The sequence below is a fragment of the Manis pentadactyla genome, chromosome 16 (genome assembly GCF_030020395.1).
Source record: "Manis pentadactyla isolate mManPen7 chromosome 16, mManPen7.hap1, whole genome shotgun sequence".
Classification (NCBI taxonomy): Eukaryota; Metazoa; Chordata; class Mammalia; order Pholidota; family Manidae; genus Manis; species Manis pentadactyla.
The window spans coordinates 57,051,219-57,072,170 of record NC_080034.1 but is presented as its reverse complement, the minus strand read 5'-3'; the positions used below and the strand labels follow the sequence as shown (position 1 = coordinate 57,072,170).

Below are 20,952 nucleotides of genomic sequence, written 5' to 3'. Positions count from 1 at the left end.
GAGGAGGTTTGCTCAAAGTGGGATCCTGTTTTTATGTCCAGCGATTCGACACTGAGTGCCGTGTGTATACTTACAGGGTTTTAACAGTGGACTGACAACTGGAAGTGCCTTGGATGCCATTAAAGGGCACCTCCACTAACAAAAATCTACTAGCATGTTGGCACACTGTGCATTCATCCATTCAAAGAATCAGCTATCTAATTATGAATGTTTAGAAACAGAATGAAAACATTATGTTCAATAATAGGCCTGCCAATCAGGGGCAAGAGAGTGGGCCATTGCTTGAAAATGCTGTTTTTGCTATTGTCTTAGGACATATGACTGTAACCCAAAATAATATGGTGACATTTCCCTTTTTTACCCATTTCATGCCTGACAGTATTCTTTTGTAGCAAAGATTGGCAGACAACTAAAATACTTAACCTATCAAATAGTATTTAATAAAAGTCTTTTGTCTCCAATCAGCCCAGACAGGTTTGTTTAAAACTTGTATGTGGGAACATTTTAATTAATATGCATATTTTACTGACATATTTTTAAAACTTTACTAACCTTATAATGTCAGACTTAGTAGCATTAAAATATCATGATAATCATAGTATTGTAAGCCTGGCAAAAAAAGGTGCTTAATAATATTTGCTGACTGATATTTGACAACTGGAATATTGAGATTAATGTCCAGTGGGAATGACACTTAATCTTTGTGGCTTTTTTTGACATAATGACATTAAGAGCATGGAACACTAGAGTATTATCTAATCCAAGAAACCACCAGGCACAAGTCATCAGGAAATGGACCAACTAGAGAATCATATTCTATCTTCACAAATGTCCTTTCACGTCTGTTAAATTTCTTTTTGGGCCAAAAAGATTGGAAGGGATAAATTATTAGGAAGAAAGGTGCTAGAGCTTGAGCCATAAAAGACTGGGATGAGGGGAAGCAAAATTTCCTAGCTCTGAGTCTAAATCGCAGAAAGGATTAATCTCAGAAGTTTTCTGCAAGTTAATTTTTTATGTCATGAAAAGAATGACATAAGTACCAGAAAAACCTCAATTTTGGCCCCATTTCTGCCATTGTAATGCTGTTTGGTTCTGGAAAAGTTAACAGACCTTTCTGAGTATCGGATTCCTTAAAACAGGTGCATTTGCTGTTCTTAATTCTTGGTGATGTTGTTAGGAACATATAAAATAATATATGTGCACATAAACTGCTACCAGGGATACATAATGACTTATGCCAAATCGTTGTGAACTTGGAATCACCATCAGTCATTCTCCATTCTGCTCTCCATGGCAGGTATAAGCCTGGAACCACACACAGTTCATAGAGGCCCTCGCTATATGGTTCTAGGAGAGAGCTGGCCAATGAGAGGCATTCTCGTGAGATGTGGAGGAGAAAAAGCCCTTTGTCTCTACTGGCAGCTGAGAACAGCATTGTGGGACAATTGCAGGCATGGGGCTAGGCACAGTTGCTGAACAAGCACCTAGGAATCGTATACTTTATACCACACGCAGCTGAGACCAATGGTGGTAGCTCCCAGAGACTTTGGGATTTGCCACCGCTTCTTGGCCAGCCCCTTCAATCACCCCCTTCTAGCAGACATTTCCCTTACTTTTACTCGACTACCCTTTCCAACAGCTGCCTGAGCCTCTCAACCCTTTCTCTGTGGAATCCCTCCATGGGCTTCTGTGTTCCTGATGAGATCCAGGCTGATAGAGGAGCATAATCCAGCCTAGAATCCTTAACATGAAGAGAAAGTTATCCATTCAAGGGAAAGAAAGTCCTGGGTGTAGAGTATAACAGGAGCCTCAAACAGACATTACAGGATGCCAAAAATATTGAACAAAATATGTTTTAAAATATTTTTAAATGTTTGTCTTATGGCCCAAAAAATCATGGAATTTCCACAAAGCTAGAATAAAACAGAAAAGGAGCTAACAAAGAGAATGAGGTGCAGGCAATATTTGAAGAGAGAGTCATTAGATATTTCCTGGAATTTATGAAAAATTAATCCTCGGACTCAAGAAGCAGCAAAAGTATGTCACAGCACAAAGGACAGACATCTAGTCACTTGCACAACACTGCAGACACCCCAGACCAAAAGAAGATCCTAGAAGCAGCCAGATCAATAAGATGAATTTCCCAAAAACAAATATGTTAGACTGATAACAGATTTCTCAACTGCAGCAAAGAAGCCAGTAAACTGTGGAATAAGTGCTGATAAGTGCTGAAGAAGAACCTGCCAGCCTCTACTCACTGAAAGTATCTTCCCAAACAGAGGCAAACTAAAGATATTTTCAGATACACCAAATCAGATTGTATCACCCAGGCCCTCGGTAAGGAGAAATGATAAGTATGTACTTCAGGAAGCAGGAAAGTGATCTCAGAAGGGATGTCCAAGATACCAAACACAAGGTTAAGCAATTTTGGTCAGCTTATGGTGATTTTAAGAAATAATGACTTAAATACTGGGTGAAAGATGACTTAAAATACTGGATGAAAACAGAATGTAAGTTTGGAGAGAGATGATTGGACTTAAGGCATTCTAAGGCCTCCTTGAATGGCTGGTGGAAAGGGGCTAGAGAGAAAGACTTATATTAGCCATTACTATGTTAATAAGTGTGTTAAATGCCTAAAATATCCACATAGAGGTGGAGTGTCTGACTTCTGTGTCAGTAGAACGGGAAAACTGAATAGGAAAATAAATACACTGATGAGAATTTGAATCCATGGTCAGAGGCTGTTCTGAGGTGTAGAGAAAAGAGAGGGAACAGGACTCGGTGTGGGGTAGCCCCAAACCATGAACACTGCAATACAGGAAGTGGCTTATGGGGGCAAGGCCTTTAGTGCAGATTAACTTACCTCCCCCCGAAGCATTTCTACTGTTCTTCAAGGCACAAATCTCTGATTTATGCAACTAGCCCCTAACTGAGCCATTCCAGTTAATCATATGGTCTGACATGGGGAGTCGGGTGGCAAAATGGGGAGGTCCAAATACATTTGAGAGGAAAATGCAGTTTCTAAAGTCCTCCTTTTAAAGGGGAAGCATAAACAAGAAAAGGAGCTAATGATTAAGTAATCCATTGTTCATCCCTCTATCAGAGATCAGAGCTCAGCTCCCTAAGGCTTATTCCACAGGCTGCTATTTAATAATACTAAATTCTGATTATAGATGCATGTGGTGAAGTCTTTCTAATCTTGGCAACTCTCCCTGGAGGGAAGGCCCTTGGGGTTTTCTGGCAATTAAGAAAAAGCTCTTGATCGTAAAGTGATCTCTGGAGGTGATCAGATTGCCTGCCTTCCATGCTAGGCAGTGTAACAATGAAGCACAGGTTTGTCTTTATGTTCTGGTGGATGCTGTTTGTTTAGTTTGCGTATAATTAAAGTTGCAGGGTTGGTTTTTAATGTCCTCCGGATGACTTGGCTTCTTTTCTCGTTAGCATCAGTATGGAAGTTCTGCACACACACCTACAGAACTTAGGCCTACCCACCAGGAGAGGGGTGAAATGCAGGAACTTTCTGTAAGCCGGGTACCCCACTGAGCGATTGAACCTCCCTCCCAGCACTCACACCTCCTCTGCTGCCTAGTGCCTCCTCATGAAGACTACCAACACCACACTGGCCTCTTCTCCAATTTCTCAATATTCCCTTCTATTCTTGCAAGATCGGGCCATCTAGTCCTTTCAGCTTTAGGCTTCACTGAAAGTGGGGTGGTGGCCTGCTGCTCTGCCATTTCTTTTTCTGACACCTGTTCCCTGTGTCCTCTTTCAAACTGTCCCCTCTATGAGAAGATAAAAGTACAGACCTGGAGAAGAACATCCCCTCTTCCTTCCACCTGAAACAGAACAAACCTCAAGTTAGAGCTTCATTTTCCTGGGCCCCACCATGATTTTCACCAGGATCTGTGCTGTGGTGGGGTCGGCAAACCAGGAGCTTCTTTCAGGACAGACATCGCCATTAGAGCCACATAGAAGAGAAGCTGGTATGTCTCTCCAAATGGAACAGAGCCGAGAAGACTTGCCCAGACCCCTAAGAGGGGTCGTCCATACTTGTTCTGCTCACTCTTCTCGTTCCGTCTCCAGCCCTCTCCACGCCGCCAGATCCAGGCAACTGCATTTGCCCCCAGCTTACTTCTCAACAGCGGTCGGCACAGTAAGCTTCTCCCTCCTGGAAACTGCTTTTTTTTTGGCTCTGTTGACACCACATGGACTAGTTTTCCTCCTGCCTCCTAAGTCTCTGCTGGTGTCCCCCCAACCCCTGGCCTCTAAATGATGGTGATCTTCCAGCTTGCCCCGGGCCCTGCTCTCTGCCAGAACCCTTTCCCTAGTAACCACATCCATCCCCACGGCTTTAATTCTTCCCACGGGCTGAGTCTCCAGCTCAGACTTTCACATTTCTAACTGTCCACCTGATGTTGCAGCTACAGATGCACCTGTAGGTTTGGCACAGATGTCTCTGAGTCAATGCACCCTGAGGAGGACATGTTATGCATATTATATTGCCTGACCTGTCCTGGGCTCCTCCAACTCAGGAAACAGAGCCGCATGCTCCCATTTGCTGAAGATGGAAACCAGCACTGACCTTGCCACCTCCCTCCATCCTGCCACCCTCATGTCCAATCCACTAGCTGATCTGATCCAGCTACTTGCAAAATATATAGCAAATCCATTCACTTTCTAGCTCCACTGCCAATACCTTGTGGTGTGGTGTCCACCTTCACTTTCATCTGAACCACATAGTACCCCCAAAGTGCTCTTCCTGCTTCCATTCCCAACCTTCTCCACACAGCAGCAACATAGGTTGGAAAATAGCATCCCTCTTCCTGATACTCTTCAGTGACTTTCCACTGAACTCTGGCCCTGCAACCCTTGGAGCTCTCCTGCACCAGGACCTTTGCACATGCTATCCCTCTTTCCTGAAATGTTCTCCATTTACTTTTCCCTTTTACAATTTAAGCCCCAGCTTTAAAATGACCTTCTCAGGATGGTCTTCCCTGACTACCTTATTTAGAGCACATCTCTTCACCTTTTTTCCTGCCATTAGAGGCAATTCTCCACTTTTGGAGATCAATTCTCCACTTTTGGGGATCAAATCCCTTGATCACCTTTTTCATCTGATTACCTTTGTGGTCATTTCTTTCTTCTGATGCATAGACTAGTTTTTGTCTCCTTCATAGCACAAATTGTGATTGGTATCTACATGTTCTTTTACTTGTGTATGGAAAATATTGCTCATTAGACTGTAAGATCTCCAAAGGCAAGGACCATATTCATTTACCATTTGATTGCCAGCACCTCACAAAGTGCCCATATGGAGTGGGCACTTAATGAAGGTTGTTGCATGAAAGAATGCATGAAGTCTTCACTTCTTCCTCTGGTAGCCTCTTCATGCCCTTGACAAGCCCCAGAATTCTCCCTTAGGGACGGAGCGGGGTGTGCTGGGAATCAGGGGCATTTGAGAAAGAAAGGCAGTTTTTAGTAGCCCTGCCTTTAGACTTCAAAACTTGGAGGTATTTTTTGTTTGTTTGTACAGAAAATTGTTAGCAAAATTCTAGTGAGATTACTGGTACCTTGAAATACCTATAGGGTTTTGGTTATTGTTTCTGAGATATATGGTATATTAATGACTGATCTATGTTCAGGGATGCACAGAGTCATAGTCCTGCGTGTATGTTATTGAATGAGAGCTGAGATGACGCCTGCTCCGATTAGGACTGTGGCTCACAGATGGGTTCTCCCGGAGAGCCATCTTCAGGCTTACACTCCCCTCTGCGACCACCATTCGCTGATGTGAACTAGGTAACTGAGTTGGAAGAAGCCATTTAATCAGGAAGGAAAAGAGGCAGAGGCTGCAATTAAGAGGAGAAATGAAGACAAGACCACGGAGGTGACCAGGTGAAAAAAGGTAGTCAGAGGAGAAAGGAGGAGAGTGGGTTGAAAAACAGCCTCTTTCTGTCCCTGTGAAAGTGGGCCAATATCCCCATTCTCTGTACTGCAGGGCTGGCACTGGCCCTGACAGACATTCTTGACAGCAGCCAACCAAGGTTTTCTCCTGATGGGCAAAGAGGCTGGTAGTGGAGTGCTGGCAGTATGTGGTGCCCCACCAACAGGCATAGGACAAAGTCTTTGGTGGCTGCTGTGGAACCTAAGCTTCTAACATCTCAATAGAAAGTAAGAGTCTTTTAATTTTGAAAGGAAATTAAAAAAAAAAAGCCTATAGGGAGGGGAAAGTTCACATGTCATTTCCCTTCATAGGAACAGAGTTTATCAGTGAAAATGCATATTTGAAAGATAAACAAAAGAAAACAAAGCAAAAACCCTCATGCTTTTTTTCTCTGAGTTTGTAAACCAAAAAGTACATGATCATTTCAGGGGGATACTCTCCTGGCACAAACTGGTTAGGAATACAGGCTTGTGTAGTTTGGGCATCTCTCTCTGAATATATCTAGGAATTCATAAGAACCACATTTTCTATTCTGTGGTGAGAAGGAATTTTATGACTTTTTGAGAAATGTTTTGTTTTTTCTAAGAAGACCATGATAAGGAAGTGAGCCAAATTTCTTGGCAGTTGGAAGATTGCCTCAATGCCCCAGGCTTGTGTTCCCAGGGGCCAGAGGGTTCTGAGCAGCCCGACTTGATCGTCAATTTGTCCCGCATGTGGGTTCTCAAATTTTACATTTACAAACTTGTCCAGATTTCCACCCACCCTCGGGGTTTGTAGAGCAGACGGCAATGACCGCAGCGGAGACGTCTCCATGCTAACCTTTCCTTCAGGGGCTCCAAGGTCCATAGCCAAGAATGTATGAGCAGGGGGCTGCAACCCAAAGGCACAGAGACTGGGTGAGGGACCTGGAGGAAGCCCGGGAGGGAGCAGGAGCCAGGTGGGGGCGCGAAGAGCACGTTCTCCCACGCTCACTGCAGCCTCCATGCCCCTGAGCCACGGGGAGCGGGGCTCATGTTCTCGTAGCTTCTTCCACGTTTGACACATTTGACCGCACCTTTATCTCAATATTGTCTCTCCTTCCTTACCTTACTTCCAGACCTTCTGACAACTCGTTGTCAACTGCCTTTGCAAGATGCTCCTCCTTTGCTCACCACTTACATCAGGGATTCTCACCTGTCATTGATTATGCTCTCCAGGGGACACTTGACAATGTCTGGAGACAGCTTTGTCACAACTGGGGATGGCCGAGTGCTCCTGGCACCTCAGGAGTAGAAGCCAAGGATGCTTCTAAAGACCCCACAATTCGCAGGCAACCCTCTGCAACAATTCTCTGTTCTACAATCTCAGCCACACAGTGGTTGGGAAACCCTGGCTTAATTACTGCTGTTCCATGGTGTTTACTTCTAGATCCTTTATTCCTCTCACTCATATACTCTCTTGGGGTCATCTCTTTGGTCTTTGGGTCATCTCATCTGCTGCCACGAAGATAAATATATAAACGTTCTGATGGTTCTCGAATCTTTGTCTCCAGCTAGATTTCTCTTTTGAGCACTAAACTCATATATCACCACCTGACTGAACATTTTCAGTTTGCTAACCTACAGACAGCCCTTTGGTTTCTGTTTTGGTTTGCCTTTTTTCAATCTCAGGAAGAAAAAAATGTTCCTAAGTGAAAAATTAGTCTGTGATACATAGTTATCTGTTTTTAATAAAAGGGAATTACAATGAACTGTTATTTTGAAACAACAAAACACAACTTAGTGACCCTTCATGAAATAATAAAATGCAGTTTGGATGCTACAAATGGTGTTGAAGGGAAACCCTTTAGCCTTTTAGGAAGAGATAGATTTTTACCTGGTGAGCGTTGCAAAAGAGAATGAAGTTTTTGCTTTTAACTTGGACTCATTCTCTTTCATTGAGGACTCTAAGGGCTCAACCCAGTGCTACCTACCATCGTCTAACACGTTCACAAACTCCACTGCATAATACTTTAGAACTAGCCTAGTCCTAGCATGATGCTGTAGGGTTACAGTAAATATAACTTGAAACGCATTATGATTTCTTTGATTTCAAAGATATCTTATAAACCTTTCAATTGCCTAGTGCTGAATCATAACTGCTCCCCATGAGATATTTAAAGGATACTGAATGTGGGCATTTCCCAAGTAAACTTCCCTTTTTCTTTTGCCTCTATGCCCACTCTCAGCTACGCCCTCCTCTACTGTTAAGACTCCCTGCCTCCCTCAGGGAGCTTACGTGTCCCTCCTCACCACATACAGATGAACCCTGAATGAACTGCTTGCTTGTGTTTGGGAGAGTCAACAGTGAAATAACTGCTGTTCTTGCAGAACAGCTGGGGCGTCCTGTTAGGAAGACCCTGATATGCCAGTGAGGGAAAGCTGGAGGCAGGAAGGGGAAACGGGGGAAGTGGGTCCATCATGGGATCATTCACGCGGGGACTTTGGAAGTTTGCCCCTGCGCTTGTGCGTACAGGGTACTTTTCGGAATCACTGTCATCTCCCAGGGAAACCAGCTGCCTACACATTCTGAGTCCTTTATTGGCACCATGATGAGATAGCTGAGAGGCAGGGATGGTGCCCCGAGAGACAGAGACCTTACAACAAGACAGGATCTGCATGCTTCTGAAATGTTCTCTTTCTGGAAGAGAACAGTCCCCTTCCTCCAACTTGAAGCAGATTTCTAGAGAGCAGCCCATCTGTCTATGTCTTAAAAGCAAGTCTCCATGTGTGTTCTACGAGCCAGGCACAGAGGCATGGGAGGAAGGGCGGGCTGAAGATTGTTGCAGAGGAGGGCACTATACAGAAGATGTTTTACAAAACCTGGTGCTCCTGCCTGGCCCAGCCTCAGATCCAAGCAGCCAGTGAAACGTGGGGTGCTCAGCTCCAGAGGTGGGATCGTGTCCTTGGTGAGGTTCTTTATTTGTAATAAAAGGGTGTCAGCATTGCCATTGACTCTCTGAATTCCTCCACGCACTTAGAGCTCTTTGTCATCAACAGCGTATGATACCTACACTCCAGGCTCTAAACAGAATAAAATACTGGCTGTTGTCTGACTCATAATTGGAACAAAAATAAATAAAAACACCTGTAAGGGAAGTGGGATTTCTGGACTCCATCTACCTCTCTGACCATCAGAAGGCTAACTAATTATACTACATTGTCTCCTTACTGGCAGAATCCCCTTCTGTAGATTATGTTTTATTATTTTGCCTTCAGACTTCATCAGGTTATGGAACCCAGATCTTTGAGCTGTTTGCTTTGGGGACACTGTCTTCAGCACTGCCTACCATTGCTCAGTGCCCCTAAATTAAATGTAAAAGTAGACATTCTTTGGAGCTGTATGCAAGTGGGAAAGTGTAATTTCCTCTTAAAAAAAGAAAAGGAAACTATACATCCCATCTCTCTCTTTTTACTCTGGAATCCTATTGCTAAATTTGAATCTCCGTCATCACATCCCAGCAAGCCTCTGGTTGGTGCATTCCTGTGTCAGTGTTCTCCTGGGTCCTGATTTCCTCTTGTGACATGGATGTGTGTGCTTTTGGTTGTAATGCATCTCAAAGACATGTAGGGCGGGTTAGGAGACAAGAACTAAAGAGAATATATAGTTCAGTAAATAAAGCAGGAGGAACTCCAGGGAAGCAAACTGAATCAAACATAAGGATAATGAGGAGACAGGTTTGAGTGGAAGGAAGGGAGCCTGTTGAAATACTGTAGAAAATGACAGATGAGATCAGGGAAGGAGTGGACAGGGGCCCAGGCACAAGTGAGCCACAGGAGGTTTTTGAGCAGGAAGTTACTGCAGGACGGTTGGTCTGACTGCAATTCTGAGTATGTGCCAAAGCAGGGGGAAGCTAGGGAGGTGACACTGGGGATGATAAAAAGTCGGCAGCTATAGGAAGCATTTGAGGGGGAAAATGAATCAAGTTTGGCTCTGAGAAGTAAAGAAGGAACCAGTGATTACAAACAGGCATCTGGGGTGTTATCATTTGCCAGAGTTACATTAGAGGAATGGATTGGGTGCCTTGGAGAGGAAAGGAGAGAGAGGAGAAGAACAGAAGGAGGCAGATATATTCCTGATTGTAGGGTCCTAGAATCCCAGGTCTTTCTTTGTCTTCCCCTTAACTGGGGAGAACCTACATGGACACTTCTTTAGCATGCTGGACACCGTCAAAGCCCACTGGCTTTCTTGCAGAAGCGTCTACTTTTAGATGTTGGCCAAACTATCTATTAACCCAAAGGACAACAATGCAGTAAGTAAAAAAAAAAAGAATCAGAAACCCTCCTTAGAGGATTCAGGAAGTTATCCCTGAACCACCTGTTCAGTTCACATGGGAGTTCCTAAACAATGACAGGCTTCTCTCCCTTGGCCCCATGGAGCATCTGTTTCTTTTCCCACATCAGTGAGGACCATTTGCATTTCTCCCACCATCTTATTATGAGAATTTTGAAACATAAAGCAGAGTTGAAAGAGTTTTACAGGGAACACCTGTATTACCTGCCACTTAGATTCGACTATTAATAGTTTACTGTATTTGCTTTATCTCAAATCTGTGCATCTATCCATCTGTCAATTCATTTTTTTTGGTGCATTTCAGAGTGAATTGCAAACATTACTACTATTCCACTGTAAATAAGACTTCATTTTTAACTTCTGTTTTCTGATTTTTCACCAGGCAAGCCTGGGTCAGCCCACCTAGGTAGCCTGTGGAGACCAAAGGGAAGCCTGTGGCTCTTTCTCTGGGTGGTGTATCTTCCGGGTCCCTCCTCCCAAGGCATTTGAACACCAACTCTTTAATTACAGTGGTGCCTCACCTGTGTACTTGAGTTTCTAGAAAGTAGAAAAGGGAATATTTACAAATTCAATTATCTTCTAAACTCTACTATTGAGACTGAAAAGACTCCTGCAGGTGGTGTAGGTGGAGAAGTTAAAAATAAGAAAAGAAACAAGTTATTCCTTAGGGATGCAATCAATAAAGCCTATGTCAATGTTTTCAGATTTCTGTCTATCACATCAACTTAAAGCAAAATTACACCATTAGAAACATAGGTTCCATAGAGTATACATACGGTCACTGCTTTTCCATATAAAATATTCCCAGAAAGACCACTGCCTTTGTTCCAATCTCCAGAAGTTAAAGGAGAAACTGCAGTAGGAAAATTGGTAAGGAATGAGGTAAAAGCTTTTAAATGGCAAATGGATGGTATCATCAAAATCGGAGATTGCCTTACCAGGATTTACAAAACAATTAATACTGTGTGTTTTTACTGCACGTAGTTTTCAAGCTTAAATAACATGATCCAGCAGTGTAATAACAAGCATGGGTATGCTGGCATTCTATTATGGTTCTGTTTTGCCTCTATTTCTATGTTCATTGTATTTAGACTTAAGGTTTAACTGATGTTTTGGCCACGTGTTTGTCCCTGACAAGATTTTTTTGAAGGCTTTCATTTAAAGAAATTATTTAATATACAGTAAGCAAACATATCCTCTTAAATGCACCCTGAAATGAGATCTTGTCAGTGCAATAAAACTTCCCTGAAAAATATCTATCCATTAGCATCATAAGCCAACTGAAGACATGATCTTGGAGACTTGGGGGAAAGGACCTCCGCTGAGGAAGAGTTAATGTCAGCAATTAGTTCGTGGATCCAAGTGTTGCCTGAACAGTGGGAGGGAGGAGAAGATGGAGGCTCATGGGAAGCATGCAATATTACATCAGCTCATCATTAAAAACAGCCTCTGTAAGAGAAAGTCACTGAATGACCTGTCTGAGAAAGTAGAAACTGGCTTGTTTTCTTTGGTCAACTCAACTCAACACAAGAGCTAGTCAAACAAGAAAATGAAATCAAGGAAAGAGGCAGAGATCATATTTTAAAACGTTATTAACTGATTTTTAAAATGTGTAGGATCCCTGAATTTCTGTCACTGGAGAACATTAAGTGCTCTTGGTCTCCCAAGAATCTTGGAGTTAAGTGTGTGACTGTCCCAGCCTTCGGGATGCATCTTTGGAGCCTGCAGGGCAGTGATGAAGGACTGTGGGCTGCATGGGTTATCTCACTGATGAAGGCTTGCCTTTTCTGCAAGTCAGGCAGATGAATCCTAGTGCACTTTTAACCTCATATGCAGGGAAACTGTTTAAAACAGCTACTTATCTACTGGCATGAAGTGAGTAAAAATCAGTGCTTGTTTTCCATTTGCCACTCATGTAACCTTGTAAAAATTCTCTGTGGGCTGGCAAATGTCCATGTTTATCTACAAGGCTATTTTGCAACCAGAGAATCTAAATTCGAATTATTATACTAAACTTAAATCGGTACTTAATGCTTATAGTTCTGTCTCCAAGTTATTCAGATGGAAGTAGGTACTACACCAAGGAAGAGGAAAAGGCAGAAGTTAGTAGACAAGGGTGGCGAAAGAGCAATACTGTCCTTTTAACCAATGCTTCTGGAATGAGATATTTAAAGGAAAATCTACCAAAATGATGGCTTAATTGACAAGGAAAGTTAACTTCACTCCATCCTCTCTGTTTACACATACTATTGTTTCAGTCTATGATGTTTTGTTTATTCTGGAAGGAAATATTTACCTCCTCTGAGATAATTAATTTTTGTCAGCTTTGCCGTTTATAAGGGAAACTGAGAAACTGTTAATTGAAATACAGAATGAGTCACTGTTTTCAGTAGGTTTTGGCAGCATTCTAATTTGTGTCAATCCCAGCCTAATGATTAGATTTTTTGGAAGAAGAGAGCATATTTGATTTTTCTCTTACTGAATTTTTTCTTCCTTTTTTTAATATGTATGTGCTGCCTGACAAACGTTATATAATTTATATCAACATGAGGTGAAATACCCGTACTTTTGCAATACCAGGAGGTTTATTGTGTCACACTTGGCTCTTCACAGTAGCTCAGTATTTAGAAAGCTCACAGAATGCAGCGTTCTTCCTTTCCTCATTCCCACCCCCAGCCTTGACCAAAAAATGTGATTCTTTGAAAGACCTTTTAGCTGGTATTAAGCCACAGTATATGGCCCGTCACTAATGACATCACTGAAGTAAACTTCCCAGAAGTCATCAGGAAGAACTCATTTGGAAATCCAATTGACTGTCACTTGCAAAGGGCAGGCTACTAGAATGTCATGCATTCCTGAGTTATTTGTTGTGTAAGCGTTAATCACTGTGAACTCATTTGCTCCTAATGCAAATGCACCACATTGTTCCACAGGAATTCTGTTCCAAATGATCCTTAATGTAGAGAATGGAAGCTGATGACTGTGGGCAAGGTTAATAAAATCTGTCAGATCAATGGCCGGCATAATGGAACTGTTAATGGTTCCTAATAAAAGTTGGATCTTCCTGGCTGTGGCAGAGGAAAGTCGGACAGATAGGCAGGTGGCTGTGCTGGGCAGACAGCCCCATCTCCTGCCTCCCGAGGCAGTCCCTTGGTGAAAAGAGCATCCTGGTCAGAAACAGCATTGCCAGGGCTGCTGCGTGGCCACGACTGGGAGCATCAGCACCAGCTCTGGGCTGCAGAGGGAGCACAGGGTGGCCACAGGGTGGCTCTGCTACCGCCAGTTGCTTGCATGCCACAAGCCAGGGTGCATCCAAGTGCTGGTGGGGTAGATAGCCCAGAACTTGCCACCCCACTGCACACTGGGCCACCACTGAGACAGAGGATGACAATCACAACGTTAATAGTGATGGTCACCGTTCATGCTCACTGGACGCTCTTGTGAGCCATGGACTAAGCCCTTGCTTGACATGTGCTTTTCCCAGTCCTCACAGCAGCACTTCTACCTATAATGCGCACTATTTGTTGCCCATTTTATAACTGAGGAAGTTAAAGTTTGGTCAGATTCAGTAACCAGCCCAAGGTCAGATTTGAAGGCGTGTGCCCGTGAACACCATGCTCCCCTATCAGAGGAGAGACACAGAAGCGATAGCCTAAAATCAGCCGATGAAAGATGCAGGGCCTGGCAGTGGGCCTAGAAGGTTTTCCATCAGTCCAGCCCACCAGTCAGCATGTTCAGAACGAGCCCTGGAAAAGCCTGTAAAAGCTGTGCTTTGGCTCCAGTGCTGTTCCTCTAGGCTTTGCTATTCAGGTGTGAGAACCCAGGGCCTTTCCTCTGTGCCACCCAAATGTGATCTTGCTGGGACCCCATCAGGGGACACCCTCCTCTGAGGACTTGTTCCTTCTCACCCCACTGCTGCCCCTTCAATCCTTGTCACATTTCTTGTCATCAGAGGGCTTGGCCTCCTGATTGCACCCTAGCTAGCTCAGGTAGAGCAAGAAGAAGCTACTGCCTCCTGGGGATGCCTTCAAGCACAAGAGAACAGTGCCCAGGGCTTCAGCAGGTTGGCTGGGCATGGGAGCATGGAGACATGGGCAACGAGACATGCCCAAGCTCCAGGGACTATTGCAACAGAGGGGCTGCCGCCGTTGCCTCAGGGCTCAGGAACGGGATGGAGTGGAGCTTGCAGACAGTGGCCACGGATGCCAGAGGCTGCCAGGAGCTGAGGCAGTCAGGGAGCAGGGAGGAGAGAGCTGTAAAGATAAAAAGCATAAAATCCGAGCACTATTGGGTGCTTCCAAGTGGTGGGATGGAAGCACAGAGCACGGCTGAGGAATACATATGAAAGGAAACTGCACACAGACCCAGTCACCCTTTCCACATCGGTCCCTGTCACCAAGAGAGGAGGACTCAGGAGTTTTCACACCTAGAAACACCACTATGCCTAAAGGCTGTTTACTTGATTGTGTCGCTAAAAATATCTAGAGTTAAGGTTTGAAAGATGTGAAGAAACATAGTTATGAAGAAGAGGGTGAAGCTGGGAGGAGTGGGAGAGCATAGAGTTTTGGGGGGGTGCCCACCACCACCCACCAACAGGACGCTGCCATGGTGCCAAGTGCAATGGGGAATGCAGGGCCATGAACCAGGCGTGAGGGTGAGAGCAAGCAGGAGGAGGGCAAAGGAGAAGGAAGGAAACGGCTTTGTTCTAGTGGAGGTGTGTGTGTGTGTGTGTGTGTGTGTGTGTGTGTGTGTGTGTGTGTGTGAGTGTGAGAGAGAGATTGTGCATGGTGTGCACGTGTATGTGTGTGAGTTTGTGTATGTGTTTGGACAGGGGAATAGCAGGTCATAAGCAGAACCAGAGAGGATGACAGAACATTACCAAAAGCCTTGATAGCCAGATGAGTGTTTGGGCCAGTATGGTAGGTAATAGGGAGCCTCTGTAGGTGTTTGGCAGCTAAGGAGCATAATCTAAGCCATGTTTTGGAAACTTTCATCTGCTAGTTACAGAAGAAGGTAGATAGTAGGGGGACGAAAGGATCAGGGGCACTGTGGGCAGCCAGTGCGCCGCGGCATTGTGGTCTGTCGTCTTCTCTCCTACAGCACACAGTTGTGTTTCCCCTCTCACTGACTGAAGTCACCCTCGGGCCGCACAGCTACCCGCTGAGGAAGACAGGACTCACCATACTGACTGCTTTCAGCATTGCATATCTCGGCCGGTAAGAATTGCAGAAAGAAAATCACTTCGCCTTGTCATTCAAGACTCTGAGGGACATTCCAACAGAAGCATATTGTTCTGTAGCAATGCCTTCATCTTGGGTTAGCAGGGACTTAACCATCTTTACATTTTCAGGTAAGAAAGATTCTTCTTGTTCAGTTTTAATAGTCTTGGTACCACATAGATGCACAGGTGTGGGTAAACACAGGCAGCAAGTTATGAATTTCTCTCTGTTACAAAGAATTCATCATCTCAAAGCTATGCGTTACTTTCCCCAAGAAAATGTTGATTTTTGGTTCCACTGGCATTTAAAATGTTTGTATGACTGAATGATTCAAGGCATTTAACTATATTCCATCTAAACAGGCATTTAATGGATTGAGCACGCTAGGTCTAGTCCATTCCTGCTGCCTACATAATGATGGGCTTATTTGCTTCAACATCTGGCACAAGGGCTCCTAGAGGGCATTGGGGCGATTGCCCCAGGGTTGCAGAAGGGCCTAGCTGGAGGCAAGGGAGATAAATAGTTGGTCTAGATTTCATCATTCAACCACTTGGCAACACTCAGTCTCCGAAGTGCTGCCCAGTGATCTGTAATCAAGGGAAAGTGCTTGGCCTTCAACGCAGTGACTAGAAAACCTCCTTCCTGTTCTGGTGGCTTCTCACCCATTGCCATGCTTTTGCCCTACTGAAAGGGGCTTGCCACGCATATTACCCGCAGATTGGAAGCTCACTACAATGTTCTTCCTCTGGTATAGGCTCACATGAGCTCCTCCTGTCTGACAATCGGAGTAATGCCCCCCATCCCTATGTGGGGGACGTTAATTCAGTGCAGTGATCTGCCAGACAAGAGGCCAGAAAGAGAGCCCACTGCAACGGACTGGGGCTCTAGAAGTGCCTGTTTCCTGGGCTTCTCCCACCTTTGTCTTACAGCCAGGAACCTTAGTGCCCAGAACTCAGGCGAGCTTCCCTCCCAGCTTTCCCTCCCTTTTATCAAAGTATGGTCCTCTTAACCTCTCTGCAACCCTCTTCCCTGAATGCTCAAAGTCTTTCTTGCTTCTCATGGCTCCAAAAAGCACTTTGTCCATAAATCTACCCCGAGACTCCACTGGGTTCTGTGCTGTTCTCCAGCCTGGGGCCTTTGCATCTAACAAAGGATACTTTTAGAGAATAGGGCTTAAGTTGGGGCCTACTGGTAGGTGAGGTCTTGGGCATTGTGTTGAGATGGATTCTGAGACCCACAAAAAATGAGTTTTGGTATCATTTAGAAATATTACCAATAGCATGGACCGGCGAGTAGTAGGGTGTGTGCTGTGTATTCGCCATCTCTGGCTTAACCCAAAGGGATAAATCCCTAAAGATGGAATATCTGGCACCTGAGGTGGGGTAAGACAATATACACATCAAGGCACTTTTCTCTGCTGTATCGCGTGGAGAACCAGGGTGAGCTGTCCAATTCTGCACATGAACTTCCATCCCCTTTTGCTGTTGTTAGGCTTAAATCTGGTTAAGTCTTTCTTGCCAAGTGTCACTTTTGGAGTTCATATATAAGGTAGCACTTCTGAACTATTAACTTTTCCTACCCAGCAACTTAGAAGTTGACGAGTCCTCACATCTAACCCTTGCTCTTTTATCTTCAGAGACCAAGAAGGTAGAAGGGCACCTAAGGCCACTGGTTGATGGAGAGATAAGAAGCAGTGGTAAAAAGGGCTTGGCTTGTTGGGGCCCAGCCATATGTTCAGACCATGCAGGTAATTGGGGTTTGGCGAACGAGGTGCAATAGAATGGGGGCCAGGTGTGAGCACCTATCTGTCCATTCAATTATTCACCAGTGCCAGGCACTGCGCTCTGACGTGAGGATACACCAATACACAAGACACCACGCTGCCTGTAGGGGCTGTGTCGGGGAAAGCATAGTGCAAGAGAGCGGGAAGACAGGGTGATGAGACTTTAACCGGGTACACACAGGCTCTGTGGGCACCAGGCATGGATGCTGAGGGCTGGCTTCTTAAGGGAATTGATGTCTAAGCTGAGACCCAAAGAATGAGCAGGACCAAGTCAAAAGAAACATGGAAAAGACTTTTGCGCAGAGGGAAGAGCATCTGTGAAGGGCTGGAGGAGCTGAGGTATGGCTTGATGGCGAAAAAACTAGATCCTGAGTCACATTGATCAGCCTGGACTTCTCAACCGAGGGATTTCCCACAGAAAAGTTTTAAGCAGAGGAGTGCAGTGGTACAGCTCATGTAAGAAAGGTGACTCTGCCTTCTGTGTGGAAATTAAAGAGGAAGAAGATGGGGAGACCAGTTGCTGGCATTTGTGGTAACTCAGGAGAATTGATATTATCCAGCTAATGACAGTATCAGTCAATCTTCAAATAGTATCAGAGAGAGTGGGTGGTGGAAGGTGACTTGGACACCAGCCAGCAGTGAGGACCTGAAGCCTCGGTGGGTTAAATGACATGCCCAGGATCACATGGCTGGGACCTAAACCGAAGTCTCTGATTTCCAAACCCAGTCCTTTCTCCACTGTATTCACATGGCCAGGTGTTTGGTCAGCTCCCTGTTTGTGCAGAATGCTCTGCTAAATGCTGGAGGGGTGGGCAGGCAGAAAAGCCTCCCCTTGTTCCGGCAGTGGAGCAGCTGCTGTGCTGTCCTTGTTCCCAGCTCTGCGCTGGGATTGGACGTTGGGGTGATGCAGTGGAGCAAGTGGAGGAAGGCCTGGGGCCATCACCAGCAGGACTGTGACTGGGTGGCCCAGCAGGAGCTGACGTGTTCTGGTTTCAGACTTCCTTCTCATTAATGAAGTACCAAGTCAGCATTTGTCCCATTAGGACCCATTGCTGCGAGAATGAAGCAGATCCACCTGCACGCAGGCCTTTCATGCGGGTCCTCTGACCGAGCTTCCCCACCTCTCCCTCTACCCCCACAGGGGAGCACACACTCTGCTGCTTATGGACCGACCCTAGCTCAGTGCTCTAGAGTCCGTGGCTCTCGTGGCCGCAGAGGCCACCAGCAAGGTCCACAAGCTGTGGCTATCCATGGAGATGTTTCCGGGAAGTGGCTGTGGGCCAGCTGTTAGGTGTGATAGTTTGGATGGTCAAATAGGGAAATGGCAAAGCAAGAATGAGCCAGAGGATGTGGGCTCAGGCCAGAGAGAGCGTGAGAAACACACATGAGTCAGAAAAATGGCAATAATGCTGAGCTGGAGAGGCATTTCACTGCTGAAGTCATGTTACAATGACCTAAAAATAGCCTCTCAGACTGTGGGGACTGCGTCCTATGTGGCACTGGCTTTTCGTTATTTTTCAGATTGCAAAATTGGAGGGCTGGCCTGTAAGTGGGAAAATAAAGCTTTGCAAAGTAGTAACAACTATAAATCTTTCATTTCCTTTGGATTGCATTAGTCACCTGCAAATACGGTAGCTCATAAAATCCTGCTTCTCTCCCACTCGGAAACAGCTCACTTGGCTGGCTCGCTCACTCTGCGAGGCAGGGGCGAGGATCAGAAAAACAGAGACGTCCCTGCCGCTGGCTCCTATTCATTCCTTTATCGAACAAATATTTCCCTCAACAGAGGGCTGATCCTGCTGGGAAAGGCACAGTTAGACAAGGCCGAGCCCCAGCCTGCAGGGGCTTTGCACTTAACTAGTGGAGATGAACTGTGATCACAAATCATAAGAACACAAGGTGGAAAGTGATAAAGGGCCAGGGCAAGTCCGAGGAGCCTGGGAACACAGGGGAAGCAGGTATGTCTGGCTGGGCAGTGCGGGAAGGGCTGCATGAACAGTGGGCTGGGGCTGGGCTCTGAAGAACAGCTGGATTGGAATCCCCAAAAATGGGAGAAACTGAACGACATGGCAGGATGCAAAGGCCAAAAGGGGTCAGAACAAGTGGGAGCAATGGCCAGCAGCTCGCTGCAGCTGGATTTACTACTGAAAGAGACTAATAGGAACGCTTTCTGGAGATGCCCGCCCATGAAGGCTTGCAGATGGGAGATGAGAGGAAGTCGGATACAGTGTAGACAGTGTGAGATTTGCGTGCTGCTGCTGTTTATTTCCTTCCATGGCACAAAGGTGGGAAGAATTAGTAACACAGCCAGAGAATTACATTTTAAAAAGACTTTCTTGCCAATCATGCTTAATATGGATTAGAGTGGCATGGCCTAGGAAGCAAAACAGAATAAAAACAAATGCAAATAAAAGTTTGCCAGAATTTCTTGGCATCTGATTTCATCACAATGTCTTGTTCTTCACCACGGCTATGCCATGGTTCCAGCACTCAGAGCACTCTCCTTCCAGCTGCAGGCGATGCAGTTCTCCACGACCTCCATCTCTGAAGAGTCCTAATAATCCAATGAGTGCACACACATGCCCCTGCTGTACACTTACCCCCCAAGTGCATCTCCCCCAGAGATCGTAAAGGTGCAATGTCTAGCCTCTTGGCCCTGACATCTCCACCTGGCTCAGCTTTAAGGTTAGCATGCCGATCCCACCACTGGCAGTGCCAACCTGCTGTTGCCCATCTTCCCCTGTGCTGCTAGCCATGGCGACAGTCCTGGCTGGCCTGGAGCACACCACCTCCTTGCTCTTGGTAGACCAGAAATCTGCTGATGCCATAAGTGTTTCTGCAAGTGTGTTAGCTCTTGCATGCTCAGTGCAGGCATTGTACACACATACAGCTATAACCCAGCCTTGGGGGAGATATTTGTAAAGTCGTTTCTCAATAGCAGCTCCAATGAGGCAAGAGAGAGGACTCCTTTTTTCTGTGCTAGACTCACTCAGGTGAGGTCTTACAGCAAAACTGCCTGATCCTGCTGGGAAATTCTAAATTTCCTCCTCTTAACTCTTGCACCCATTTACACACTCTCACACATATAGACATCTTACCCCTGGAACACAATAAAAACCTGCAGAGCGCTGCCCTACGCTGAGCTCCGAGCTCAGTTACCTTGCTATTCCCGCATCAAAAGTGTGCCCTTACATGTCAAAGTATAGGCAAAGGGTCTGTTTGTGTTTATACAGAGGATCAAAGCCTAATTGGGCTACCGAGAAAATGAACTAAGATACGATATGAAGAAGAACTTCCAACATCAGCACTCTCTGGAAGACTCATGCCAGAAGATGATCATCAAAAACCCCAACAAAGATCCACGCACTGCTACAGCTGTAGATGCACTCATCCCACCAGTTCCTGGACTTGCCGTGGGAATGAGGAAGGAGATATCTAAGCTGGCCTGTGCATACAGTAAAACAACAAATTGGACTGGATCTATACTGTTGGAACTCAACCAAGAATTAGGAGAAGTGCAAGTTGTAGTGCTCCAAAATCTTACAACTACAGACTATTTACTGTTAAAAGAACATAGGGGATGTGAACAGTTCCCAGGAATGGGTTGTTTTAATTTGTCTGATTTCTCTCAGACTGTTCAAGTACAGTTGGACAATATCCATCATATCATAGATAAATTTTCACAAATGCCTAGG

General features: G+C 45.2%; 1 protein-coding gene across 1 annotated transcript in view; it reads left to right on the top strand.

Moving 5' to 3' along the window:
- The window catches only part of ADTRP (androgen-dependent TFPI-regulating protein), a 58,302-nt gene that overhangs the window by 19,936 nt on the left and 17,414 nt on the right, over positions 1-20,952 (top strand). The window contains exon 4 of the mRNA XM_057493968.1: positions 15,356-15,471. Within this exon, the coding sequence (XP_057349951.1) occupies positions 15,356-15,471 (116 nt within the window). The remainder of the gene's footprint in view (positions 1-15,355; positions 15,472-20,952) is intronic.